Source organism: Chiloscyllium punctatum, chromosome 6, assembly GCF_047496795.1.
Source record: "Chiloscyllium punctatum isolate Juve2018m chromosome 6, sChiPun1.3, whole genome shotgun sequence".
Lineage (NCBI taxonomy): Eukaryota > Metazoa > Chordata > Chondrichthyes > Orectolobiformes > Hemiscylliidae > Chiloscyllium > Chiloscyllium punctatum.
The window spans coordinates 81,251,744-81,264,759 of NC_092744.1; the positions used below are offsets into that span (position 1 = coordinate 81,251,744).

General features: G+C 48.7%; 1 protein-coding gene across 1 annotated transcript; it reads right to left on the reverse strand.

The window, feature by feature from the left end:
- Positions 1-1,084: 1,084 nt before the first annotated feature.
- LOC140478442 (maestro heat-like repeat-containing protein family member 1) lies at positions 1,085-6,016 on the reverse strand. The gene has a single exon (XM_072571706.1). The coding sequence runs from the start codon at positions 6,014-6,016 to the stop codon at positions 1,085-1,087; it is 4,932 nt and encodes a 1,643-aa protein (XP_072427807.1).
- Between the last annotated feature and the right edge of the window lie 7,000 nt (positions 6,017-13,016).

Sequence of the window (13,016 nt, forward strand, 5' to 3'; positions counted from 1 at the left end):
TTTTACAGTTCCTGCGGTGGCAGGGGAAAGTGCCAGGATGGGAGGGTGGGTTGTAGGGGGGGCGTGGACCTGACCAGGTAGTCACGGAGGGAACAGTCTTTGCGGAAGGTGGAAAGGGGTGGGGAGGGAAATATATCCCTGGTGGTGGGGTCTGTTTGGAGGTGGCAGAAATGTCGGCGGATGATTTGATTTATGCAAAGGTTGGTAGGGTGGAAGGTGAGCACCAGGGGCGTTCTGTCCTTGTTACGGTTGGAGGGATGGGGTCTGAGGGCGGAGGTGCGGGATGTAGACGAGATGCGTTGGAGGGCATCTTTAACCACGTGGGAAGGGAAATTGCGGTCTCTAAAGAAGGAGGCCATCTGGTGTGTTCTGTGGTGGAACTGGTCCTCCTGGGAGCAGATCCGGCGGAAGCGGAGGAATTGGGAATACAGGATGGCATTTTTGTAGGAGGTAGGGTGGGAAGAGGTGTAATCCAGGTAGCTGTGGGAGTCGGTGGGTTTGTAAAAAATGTCAGTGTCAAGTCGGTCGTCATTAATGGAGATGGAGAGGTCCAGGAAGGGGACCTCTTTATTCCTGATGAAGGGCTTTTGCCCGAAACATCGATTTCAAAGCTCCTTAGATGCTGCCTGAACTGCTGTGCTCTTCCAGCACCACTAATCCAGAACATTTTTCCCTGCTGGGGCAATGAAATTAATTGGGTGATTGAGCAAAAATCGATCTAAAACCTAAGCGATTAAAAAAAAATTGTAAGTAAACACTTTATTGAAAAATTAACATGTCCAATTACCCTAGAATAATATGGCACAGATTTAGGCCATTTAGCCCCTTGAGCCTGTGCCTACACAATCAATAATAAATATATTTTGTTGCTGATGATTATTAGTGCGGTATCCTTTAAAGAGCAATAGTGTACAAGGGGATTAAAAGAGCATTCAGATTCTCTCTGGAACGATGTGGAGGATTTTGGCAGACTGCATCCTGACCTCCTGTGGCTTCGAACATGAGAATTCCTTCGTGACAGAAACTCTTTCCAAGATGCGATTCCTGAGAATTTCGCCATCTGACAATACCACTCAGGTGATGCTCAGTACATGTAGAGTCTCTGGATTGCGGCCATCACTTTGATGCGGACACTCTGTACATGGTCGGACAGCAAGGTGATAATCTCCTTGCACATCTGGTTGGCGCCAGGCGATTGAGGGTAACCAGCCGGGGCATGATGCATGAGGAAGCTGGCAAACGTGACGGCATTCTCCCGCATCTCCGTCTGCCCACTCTTGAAGAAGACAGTGCAGCTCTTGACACACTGGGCGATCCTGGAGGGCAGTTCCTCGGCCATGAGGCGGGCGGTCACCTCCAGGTAGTTCTCGTAGTTCAGGTCGGTGTCCTGGAAGCCGAGCTGCTGGAGGTGCCGGCACATCCTCTCTGACGGCAGCCAGGGACCGGCCAGGGCCAGCACGTGTTTGCAGGCCTGGCGGACCTCCTCGTGCTTCTCGTTGAGGTGAAGCAGCAGGCTAGTCAGGGCCGTGTAGATGTACTCCAGATACACCGGGTTCCTCTGCATACTGCCGAACCGCAACAGCTTGCCCACCACGCCAACTGCGGCGGCCCTCACCCTCTCCTGTCGGCTTTCAAAGAAGGACTGCAACGCCATAGCCAGCTCGATGAGGATGGCGTCGGTGTAGTCCTGGTGCAGGTTATCCAAGATCTTCGAGACGCTCTCCATCGCCTCAACGGTCAGGAGGGTGTTGGCCTTGCAGTTCTGCTCCATGATGGACATCATGGCGGGTAGCAGCTTCACCACATACTTTTCCGTCTTGGGCGAGGCCCTGGTCCTGGCGTGTCCCAGGCCCTTGACCGCCAACCACTGGACCGTGGGCGAGTCATCAATCAGACACCGGAGCAGACTGGCCACCAGCGTGTCCGTCAGCATCAGCTCGCACACCACCGGGTGGTTGAGAAGCTCCCCGAAATAGGCGGTCGCCGTGATCCTCTGGCATTCGTGGACGTTCGCCAGGACAGGGGTCAGCAGCTCGACGATGCTGATCAAGTGGGGGGCTGCGACATTGGCCATGGTGCCGGCCAGCAGCGCCACCCCTTCGTGGTGCACCTCGGCCTGTTTGATCAGGTCCCAGCCTCCTTTCCCAGCCATGGCGGTGACCGCCCCCTTCCCCTCCCCCAGGAGTGCCTGCAGGATCTCAATGGAGTAATGGCAGGCCGTGGTATGACATGGCTTATGAGAGAGGGTGAAGGACTTCTTATCCGCCTGGAACCGTAAAATGTCCCGAGGCAATCGGGCCTGGACACTGGAACTGAGGTGAATGAGAACCGTGCTGAATATCTGGGGGTAAAGGATCTCAACCACGGCATCTGAGCCCTGGTGACATATCATTTGATGGAGAGCGCAGATCACAGCTTGAGGTTGGTGGGGCTCTGAGTTGGTCACGTCACTGAAAAGCGACTCTTTGCTGCTTTCGTACAAAAGCTTCAAATTGTCCAACAAGTACTTAATGGAGGGCACGGCAACCGAGTCATCCTTGAGCAGGGAGCGCCACACGTCACGGATGTGTCTGTCGAACGGGACGGGGTACCACAAGAGGCAAGGCAATATGACCGGCACATGCTGGGCTGCCAGGCTGGAGATGGAGTGTACCCCCATGCGTGCTATGTGAGGCTGCCTGATGGACTGCAGCTCCTTGTGGAGGGCTCTGATAATCTCTGGGACATCGGTCAGGCTGGCCCCACGCTTTGTAATGAGGACGTTGGTGACAATTGAGGCTGCGAGGGAGCCATTGGACTGACTGTCAGTGAGACCGGGGAACAAGGTGAAGAGCAAACCCAACAGCTCGTCATGGGGCATGCAATTTGAAAGGACTTTGCCGACGTCAGTGCAGACTCGAAACATGGAATGGCAGTTCCCCTGATGTAACCCATCTTTGATGGTTTCCAGGTGTTCCACCTCTGTGCCTTTCTGATCTACAGGCACCCTCGCAAAGCGCATCTGAATGTGAAGTAGGATGTATAAGCTTTCAATAGCCCTCTCCCTTACCACACATGATGGATCTGTGCATCGGAGCACCATGTGACCAATGAGGACACCCAAGCTATGCGATTGAACCTTCTCCTTGGTGCCAACTTGTTCCAGGTAAAACACCAATAGCTGTAAGGTGGTCTCCATCGCCAGTTCCCGCACGTACTCTTTCTGGCACCGAATCCAGGTCTCGAGGCTGGCAAACACTGACTGAAGTCCAGCTGGTGACAGGTCACAAAGCAAGAGCTGCTTCAGGAAGTCCAGCAGCGAGGCCAGGGTCTCATTAAACAATGCCTGCCTGTCCGCCAAGCTCAGGCTTGGGTGCTCATCGATGGCATCCGTCTCCAACCGGGGCAAGTTGAAGACACTGCTCAGGCACGTCTGAACCAGTTGCTTGCTTTCACCAAACTGGGGCTGCAGTTTTAAGAGCGACATACAAGCGTTAATGGCGCACATTCGGACTGGGGTCAAGAGTGCCTCTGTTGGTTCAGTCTTGATGAGCTCTTGCATATAGGCCAGCAGTTCTCCCTTTCTGCTGAAGCTGTAGCCTGGCATTTTGTCAGGCTGGCAGGCTACTGCTAACTGAGTCACTGTCTTGATCAGACTTAACTTCAACGTCAGGTCCCTGACCTCAATCTTCATTCCCAGGATCTTGATGTTGTAGTGGTTGAGGACATTCTCCACAATTTCATTGTCTATTCTGGATGGCGTGAGGTCCTTTGGAGAGCACAACATGATATTCCCATAGCATGAGATGAGTGTGCTTTTCACTTTGATTATCTCAATATCCTCCTGGTCCTTAATGATCTGAAAGTAGCTTGCTGTCTTCTTAAAAATATTCAGCTTTGCGAACTCCTTCAGGAGGTTCAGCACCATGTCCAAATGGGTGACAGCACTGTAACCAACCCCAATGGCTAAGCCGTCTTTCTCCAATGCCTCGTTATGCCTCACCGTCTGAAGCATCTCCTGGAGATTCCTCTTCACCGCATCTTCACTGTGGATCATTTGCAGCACTGCTCCCAAGCACTTATAGACGAACCCTTTCTCTTGTGGAAAGTTATAATGGCTGTGAAGGTGGTTCATCAGCTCCTTGAGAAGCTGGCACAGCCAATCCTCATCCTCGATCAGCTCCAGGGTCTCAAACAAAACATTCACTAGCTTTTCTTCCCATTGGCTCTGGAGCACAGACTTGCTGGAATTTTCCTGAAGGTAGTCAAGCAGAATTGGGAACTCCTTCTCCCAGACTTGAGGAGCCGCTGGGTGGATATCCGTGCCCAGGACTTGCAGCAGGATCAGAGCGGGAGCGCACCTGCTTTTTCCCTCATGTATTGAAGACGCCATAGTCAGCAGTCGGGTTAGCAGCGCTTGAGGCCCAGGAATGTTGGGATTCTCCCTGTAATTGAGAAAACTCTCCATTGAGCCAGACTCCAGTCTCTTCATCGCCAGGGAGACCAAGGAATTGCACACCGTGGCCAAAGCGTTGGTGCATCGCACGGGGATGATAAACTCAAAGAGAAACGGCCAGAGAACGTTGTCGATGGGTAACGCCGTCAGCAGTTTCATCAGTTCCTCACACCACCGCCGCAAATCGTGGTCTGTGACCACATTGTCAGCGGCAACGAGAGGGTGCTCGGTGGCATTCTCGTCCTCCGCGGCGGGCAGAGCACACTGTCGGATGACAAACTCCACCATATCCTTTCCTCCCTCCAAATGGAGGTAATTGTGCCGGGCCATGGTGTAGATGACCTGGCCAAGCTGTCCCTTCACTCTGTTGTCGTTAGCCAAGAGCAGCAACTTCATACTGGCCAGAATCTGGTTCTTTTGGTTGGCCATGTACAGCGGCACCATGTTGATGAGGTGATCCAACACCAACAGCGTTCCCAGTCGGATCTGGTTGTTGGTACTTTCCAGCTTCAGCAGGAGGAACTCCACGATCTGGAAGGTAAAGGACGGCGTCAGGAGCTTGAAGCAGCACAGGATCTCCTTCCGCTGCTTCTGAGAGTAGGGGTCAGCAGTCTGCTCTGCCACAATGCAAATCTGATTGTGCAGGTTGGCGAGCAGGCTGTCAACTTGCAACGTGAGCTCCTCGCTGTTCCTCTCCACAGCAGTGTGCAGGACTCCATACAGGCCCTGTGTGACACAGAAATCGCTGGCAGTTTCCTGGTACATGGACAGGATAGCTGGGAGTAACCTAGGCAGCTCGTTCTCCAACTTGTCAAATGGGATCAGATGGGTTATCTGGCCCAGAGTCTCGATCACCGCCGTGCTCACATTCTGTTCGTTCAAGGGCAGCCACACGTCGAACAGGATATCATAAGCCTCGGAGAACTCCTGGAAGAATAGATTCTTCTTCACTGTGGGGTCCGGGGCCTCCTCTATGTCAAAGAGGTAAGCCAGAATGCTCTCGCTAAAAATCCCCAAAGCAAAACAGAACACCCACTTGGTTTTCTCGTCCGTGACAGTGGGAAGCATTGTCAGCAGAGTGTGGAGCACAGGTTTCAGTAAGGGGACCATGAAATGCACGTGCTCTTTGCACAGATTGGCGAGGGCCAGCACCACGAAAAAGAAGGGGCTCATCTTCGGCTGAAACATCGAGAGCAGCTCGTCAAAAGCCTCCTTGGTGAACCAGTGGCCCACGTTCAGCAACAGCTGGCTGGCGACCTCCTGGTGCTCATCGGACACATCCTTCGTCTTGGTCATTTCGATGGAAGCCAAGGTGATGAGCTTCTTCGCCGCTGCCCGGCCCACGTCGTCAATGTTGTCCCTCACCAGCTGCGCCATGGCCTTCAACAGCGCGGTGCGGCGCACCAGGGGCAGCCGCCGATGGTGGATGATGTACTTACGGCAGAACATCAGCACCCCTTCTGCGTCCACCCGTCCCAGTTCCTGAAGGGATGCAGACACGGTCTTGCTCACCAGGCCACTTTCATCCAGAGGCACCTCCATAATCGAATTCAGCAGGGCTTCCATCTTGCTACTGGCCATTGTTGTTGCAAGTCCCGGTGGAATCACAGATGTCCACACTTCCCCTCTGCTGTATTTGTAGCTATCACTTTCTGTCTTTGTTTCCTGAGACAGAGATCCCAGCCCTGTACAATCTTCTTCCTCAGAATTACCTTCTTTGTAATTATGTTCCTTTTTGCCCTGCAGAATGGAAACACGGGAGAACTGATGTACTCAATCACGGCTCTTTATCTTCAATTTTCTATACTCTGATTCCATGCATGTATTAAATTTGATGGATATTTTAATCACTTCTGTCCTTTTTACCTTGGTGCTTCGAACAAAACCTTTCTACTGAGGAGTTTAAAAACACATGTTAATTGGAACACAGCGCTCTCAGCCTCCCTCAAAAATCTTCACCGGAGTTGATCGAATTTTATTGTTTAGCTTATTTTTTGCAGTCTCTGTGGTTTCCTATTATAGCCTGTAGCACAGGGCTGGAGATCCCTAACAATTAGCACAACTCCTTATTACAGAGAGAACAGAAAACTACGCAGAGTCTTCATTAGGTTTCCTTCTTTCTTGAATTACTTTGTTGATAACTGCTCTGAAATCCTCATTAAAAAGAAACTGGAATTCGCCAAAGGTGACGACGATATTATTCAAAGATGTGGGTAGATGAAACAGATCTTTCTTCTGATTCTGGACCTCAACTTAGATTCAGTTTCAGCTGCTTTGGCTGTAAATATATTTTATTCCTTCTGACAGGTTTGCATTCTTCGGGTTTAACTCTACACTTTCACTTATCTGTCAAAGGGCTCCGAGTAGACTTTCACTCCTTCTTTCAGCTAAAGTCCCTGTGTTTACTTCAGAACTATCTTATTGTCGCTCCAAATGTCACAGCTTTAGTTTAAAATCCAATCCTTTCCAGCATGCGGCGCTAAACATTCAACTTAATATCACGAGGGGCTAGTGCATTTTAAAAGAGCAGATTTCGGTATTGCCTAGTATTCTTTGCCAATGCAACTCATGTAAATAAATCCATCCTGAGCATTTTTTTTTCAGATCTTCGATGATAACTGTGGATCACTATTGGCAAACAAAGCTCCCAACATGCCTTTGTCAGTCTTCATGGCAATGACTAAATTTTGATGTTGACTCATGCCTGACATTGAGTTGTCTTCATGCAGCAAGGGGCCATCTCTAAGTTTCTTATGAACAATCCGATCGCATATTGACTGTTCCTCATTTTCCCATTTCGATGGGTTTCAAGCTGCTTTGATGTTTTGTGGGAAGGTTTCACTGACTCGTTTTGAGATTTGCAAATGAGCCGTCCTCACGGGCGTAAACGAAGTTGAAACAGCTGCAGGCCCGAGTCGCAAATGGGCTTGTTTTGAAAGGGGCTATTGTGACATCATTTCCTGCCCTAATGTCATCATGTGTTCCATTGTGATGTCCTGTGACTTGAGCTGACAGCTCAACCAGCCTGTGAGGGTAAGGGAAGATTTTGTGAATGTAGGTCACCATATTAGTCCCCCAGGCCCCCATATGGGTTTCAGGGTGGCTCACTGATTCGCACTGCTGCCTCACAGCACCCCAGGGACCTGGGTTCAATTCCGGCCTCGGGTGACCATGGTTGTGAAGTTTGCATGTCTGTTTGGGGGGAAGGTGGGTGGGGGCGTGGCGGATGGGGACTCTGATTTCCTCTCACAGTCCAACGTTGTGCAGGTTAGGTGGATTGGCCATGCTAAATTGCCCACTATGTCCAGGAATGCACAGGCTAGGTGGGTTAACCATGAGAAAGGCAGGTTTATGGGGATGAGCTGGGATGCTCTTCCGAGGGGTGATGTGGACTCAAGGGGTTGAATGGCCTGCTTTCACACTGTAGGGATTCTATGCCTTGAACTCTTAACATACACTTCCAGAGTAAGACCTCATACAGAGAAATTTGGACTTGTAAAATCTTCCAACGTCAGTCACAGAGGTACAGCAGTGTCAGTCAGGGAACCTTTTTTGTGGATCCTTTCAGTACAGACTTAGCCCATTGTACCTGCGCCTACCCTTGAAAACAACCCACTTAGTTTTTTGCTCTTTCCCCATAGCCCTTCACATTTTTCCCAATCAAATATATATCCAATTTATGAGCTTTAGATTTTTTTAAAGTTGTTCTTGTAAATTAAATTTCTACTGAACCGCATCAGTATCTATTCATCTTTATACATTTTCCCTTCTTCCTCTCAGACATGGTGCCATGTTAAAAAGCAACCCCCAGTAAACACTGAGGCAAATGTAAAAGTTTTCTGAAATATGTCCACATTGTGCATCAGGAAAGTCCCACTAACACCTACCTGTCTTGTCACCTCTCTTTCAAAATTACTTACATAGCAAGACAGAAACAAAGACGATGGGAGCAGGAGGAGGCCATTCGGCCCTACGAATCTGCTCTGTTATTCATCACAATCAGGTCTGATTGTCCAACTCAATAGCCCAAAACTGCTTTCTCTCCATGACCTTTGATCCCATTTGCTCTAAGTGCTATATCTCGCCACCTCTTGAATACATTGCATTGCCTCGAGATAAAAATGATGCTTTGTTGCCCAACCCCTTGAAAACAACATGAGGATGCATTAACTAGGATAGCACCAAGGATAAAGAGTTTCAGTTGGATGGATAGACTAGTGATGGTCAGATGGTTCTTCTTGAACAGTGAAGTGCAAGAGGAGATTCACGTGGGGTGTTCCAAATGATGAGAAGTTTTTACAGAGTGCAAAGGGAGAAAACATTTGCAAGGGCAGGAAGTTGGCAAATAGGAATCACAGATTCATGGTAATTCACAATAGGGGCAGAGAGGAAATGAGAACTCAGTTTTAAGGCAGCCAGTTGTTATGGTCAGGATTGCACTCCCTGAACTGAAGGTGGCAGCAGATTCAGTCATACTTTTCAAAAGAAAATTGGGTGTATACTTGAAAAGGAGGCCATAGAAAAAGAGCAGAGGAGTCCGACTCATTGCACATTTCAAAACAACAGCCCAAACTCAATATGCTGAAGGTCCTCCTAAAACTAAAATTCTACGGTTGCATTGTTTGATTTTTTTTTGTGGTCTCTACTGATAAAACTCCATTAGCTGGTTGCTAAATGTTGTAAAAAGGTGACAGCTCTACCTAATGGAAGCCTTTGATTGATGCCTTTGGTCTATTATGAATTGGAATGGAATCCTCTAACTGGCAGCTATCTGCTAAGCTTTGTGTCCGGGAGGATCTACAAAGTGACTGTGTCCACCACAGCGCCAGCCAATCCCACAGAGCCGCACAGCCAAATGGGTCACAATGGAAGATGCTGATGCTACTTCAACCCACCTGAGACTTACCTTGAAGTCATTTCTCCTTCAGTCAGCCAGCCTTCCCAAGCAGTTGAGACACATGTGATGCTGGTGCTCAGATGAAGACCCTTACGGTGCCTGTTGTGGGAATTTGGGCTTCAGTCAAGGCCAGAACAGTCAGATCAAGGGTGCAGTTTGGAATATAGTCAGCTTCACCCAAAAGTAAAAGTGACAGATATGAAAGGATGCCAACCTGATCAAACACAAGCATGGATCCTATCCATTGGGTGGCACAGTAGCTCAGTGGTTAGCACTGCTGCCTTACAGCGCCAGGGACTTGGGTTTGATTCCAGCCTCGGGTGACTGTCTCTGTGGAGTTTGCGTGGGGGTACTCCAGTTTCCTCCCGCAATCCAAAGATGTGCAGGTTAGGTGGATTGGCAGTGCTAAATTGCCTATAGTGTCCAGGGATGTGTAGGCCAGGTGAGTTAGCCATGGGAAATGTGGCATTGTGGGGATAGAGAGGGATAGTTTCCGAAGGATTGGAGTGGACCTGATCGGTCAAATAGCCTGCTTTCACGCTATGAGAATTCTATGCTCTCTGATGCCGAAATTAATCAAGGAAAAGAGTGTGGAAAAATGATAGGGATAGTCAGGGAGGCAGATACTGTTCTGTACAGGAGTTCTAATGGCCCCAATACTGCCTGATCAGTACCAGAGTTAAGGAGCTCTCCTTGCAACTGGAGACGATCATGGAGTGGCAATGGGGGGAGGATACAATGATCCGGTAGGAACCACCAACTTAAAATTACATGCAGAAAGGATATTCCACTGAGACACCTTTAGGGTCCAAATGAAAAAGCAAAACCTAAATGGTAATAATCACTGGTTTGTTATGTGACCCATGTGCCAACTTGCAAAATACGTTAAAAGACTTAAATACATTGGTTGAAGAATGTTGTGAGAAGAAGGCACTTGGATTTATTTTGTTGTTTAATAAGGGGATTATCTGCATTCATCAGCTCATCCAGTATTTATTACCTATCAATATTCGACCAAGTAGTGCGCTGCCTTCCTGAATCTTGCAACACCAGGTTATAGTCCAACAGATCTATTTGGAAGTACAAGCTTTCAGACCGCTGCTCCTTCATCAGGTAGCCGTGATGTGACTGCTACCTGATGAAGGAGCAGCGCTCCGAAAGCTAGTGCTTCCGAATAAACATGTTGGACTATAACCTGGTGTTGAGTGATTTTTAACTTTGTCCATCCCAGTCCAACAGCAGCACCTCCACTTCTTGAATCTATGTGGTGTAGGAACATCCACAGTGTTATTAGGGAGGGATTCCCAGGACTTTGACCAAGTGTTAGAGAGGGAATATAATTACAGGTTTGGAAGGTGCTGCCTTTATTGATTTGTTGCTGTCGTTAGTACGGCGATATTGAGCACTGGTGGTGTAATAAATAAATGTTTAAGGTGCTGGATGTGGTGCCAATCAAACAGGCTGGATAGTGCTGGCGTCTTGAGTTGTTGTTGGAGCAGCACCCATCCAGGCAATTGAGGAGTATTCCATCACACTCCTGCCTTGTGCCTTGCAGATGGTGGACAGGCTTTGGGGAGTCAGGAGGTGGGTTACTTGCAGTGGTATCCTTAGCCTCTGAGCCGCTCTTGTAAGCACTGTGTTTTTGTGGTGAGTCTAGTTGAGTTTCTAGTCAATGATATTTTCCCAAGATGTTGACAGTTGGGGAATTCAGCGATTCAGTGATGGTAATGCCATTGGAATGCCAAGGGAAATAGATTTATTCCTTTTAGAAATAGCCTTCGCCTCACACTTTGGTGGCATCGATGTGACTTGCCAAGTGTCAGCTTCTTCATCCTCCATCTTCCAAAGGAGGAAAGATAGAACAAGAACCTTGCAGAGGCACATAGCAACAGGGGTAAGCCATTCAAGTCCTCAAGGTTATCCTGTTTGATGACAATGCCTTCACCCTATTTATCCACCTCTGTTCCATACGCTTGACAAGTGAATATTTCTGCAGATATACATGCAAATGTATAGTATAACTCAACACACAAATACACAATTTAGTAACAACCTTAAGGATGCCAAGTGGAATCAATTACAATGGAGCTCATCAGCACTAAGTGGGTTAATGTTCAGCAGGACATTCAAAGTAATGCTCTGAGTGAAAGCACAGTTTGCCTGCAGTGATGGTTTATCAGTCTGCTTTGTAACCTTTCCCTGTCATCTAGTCAGAGACTGACTCCAACTGAGGAATCGTTTGTTTTCCTCACGCCGACTGCTGTGATTTCAGGGGCTGTTTGCTGATACTGTCATGTAATGTCGGGTTGAAAAATGGCACTGCTACCTCATGTCATACATTAGGAGATTCCATCTTTGAAGCATTTTAGCTCTGATCGGGTCTCACACTCACAACGTTCCTGACTACATCTGCTCGGTGTAGGTAAGGCGCCCTGTCTTTCTGCAGCAAGACTGAATAGGGATACTATAGATTGCAGCACCTGATAGAGAAACCTACCTCATTTTATAAGCACCTAAAATCATGCTTTTCCAGATTGTGTATGACTCAACACCCCTCCCTTTTCAGCTACGAATTGCTTCCCACCTCTATTTTTCATCCGAGAACATGCATATTTTACTGACCTTGCATTGTAAGTCAGTGCATGAGATTAAGCAGGTAGCCTGGGCTATGTGCGAGGAGCATGGCATGGGTTTAAGACATTCCGACCTCGAGTAGACCCCTGTGTGGCAAGCAACAAAGAGAAACCAGTCCTCAAGCTAACAGAGTGGCAAATGAAGCTGCTTGCAAGCAGCAAGTCAGAACTTTTGTGAACTCGTGAAATAAATGCTGCAGCGAGGGAATGCAACGTTATGGAGCTAGTTGTGCGGGACTGGGAGGGCGAGGAATCTCTTCTGAGGAAACTGACTGAGACCCACATGCACCAAGAGTACAGGGATTGGCCACTGGCCTGACCTTCATTAGCATGGGAAACAGAGCCTTCGGTCCAACCAGTCCATCCTGACCATGTTCCCAAACGAAACAAGCGCCACCTTCCTGCACTTTTAGCCCAAACCTCTCCAAACATTTCTTATCCATGTATTTATCCAAATGTCTATTGTAACTAAATCTGCTTCTACCACCTCCTCGTGAAGTTCATTCCACACGTGAACCACTCTCTTTTAAAAAAGAAACTCCCCCCATGTCTTTTTTTTTAATCTTTCTCCGCTCACTTTAAAAGTTTGCCCCCTCATCTTGAAATCCCCCACTCGAGGGAAAAAAGAGACCTAGCTTTCACCCCACATGATCTTACAAACCGGCATAGACTCACCCCTCAAATATCCATGCTCCAGGAATAAAGGTGGAGAAAGTGAGGACTGCAGATGCTAGAGACCAGAGTTGAAAAGTGCGGTGCTGGAAAAACACAGCAGGCCAGGCAGCATCCGAGGAGCAGGAGAATCGACGTTTCAGGCATAAGCCCTTCTTCAGGAATGAGGCTGGTGTGCCAAGCGGGCTGAGATAAAAGGTAGGAGGGAAGGAATTTTGGGGAGGAGCACTGGGAATACGATAGGTGGAAGGAGGTGAGGGTGAGGGTGCTAGGCCGGAGAGGGGGTGGGGACGGAGAGGTCGGGAAGAAGATTGCAGGTCAAGAGGGCGAGGGTTGGGACTGAGATAAGGTGGGGGGAGGGGAAATGAGGAAGCTGGAG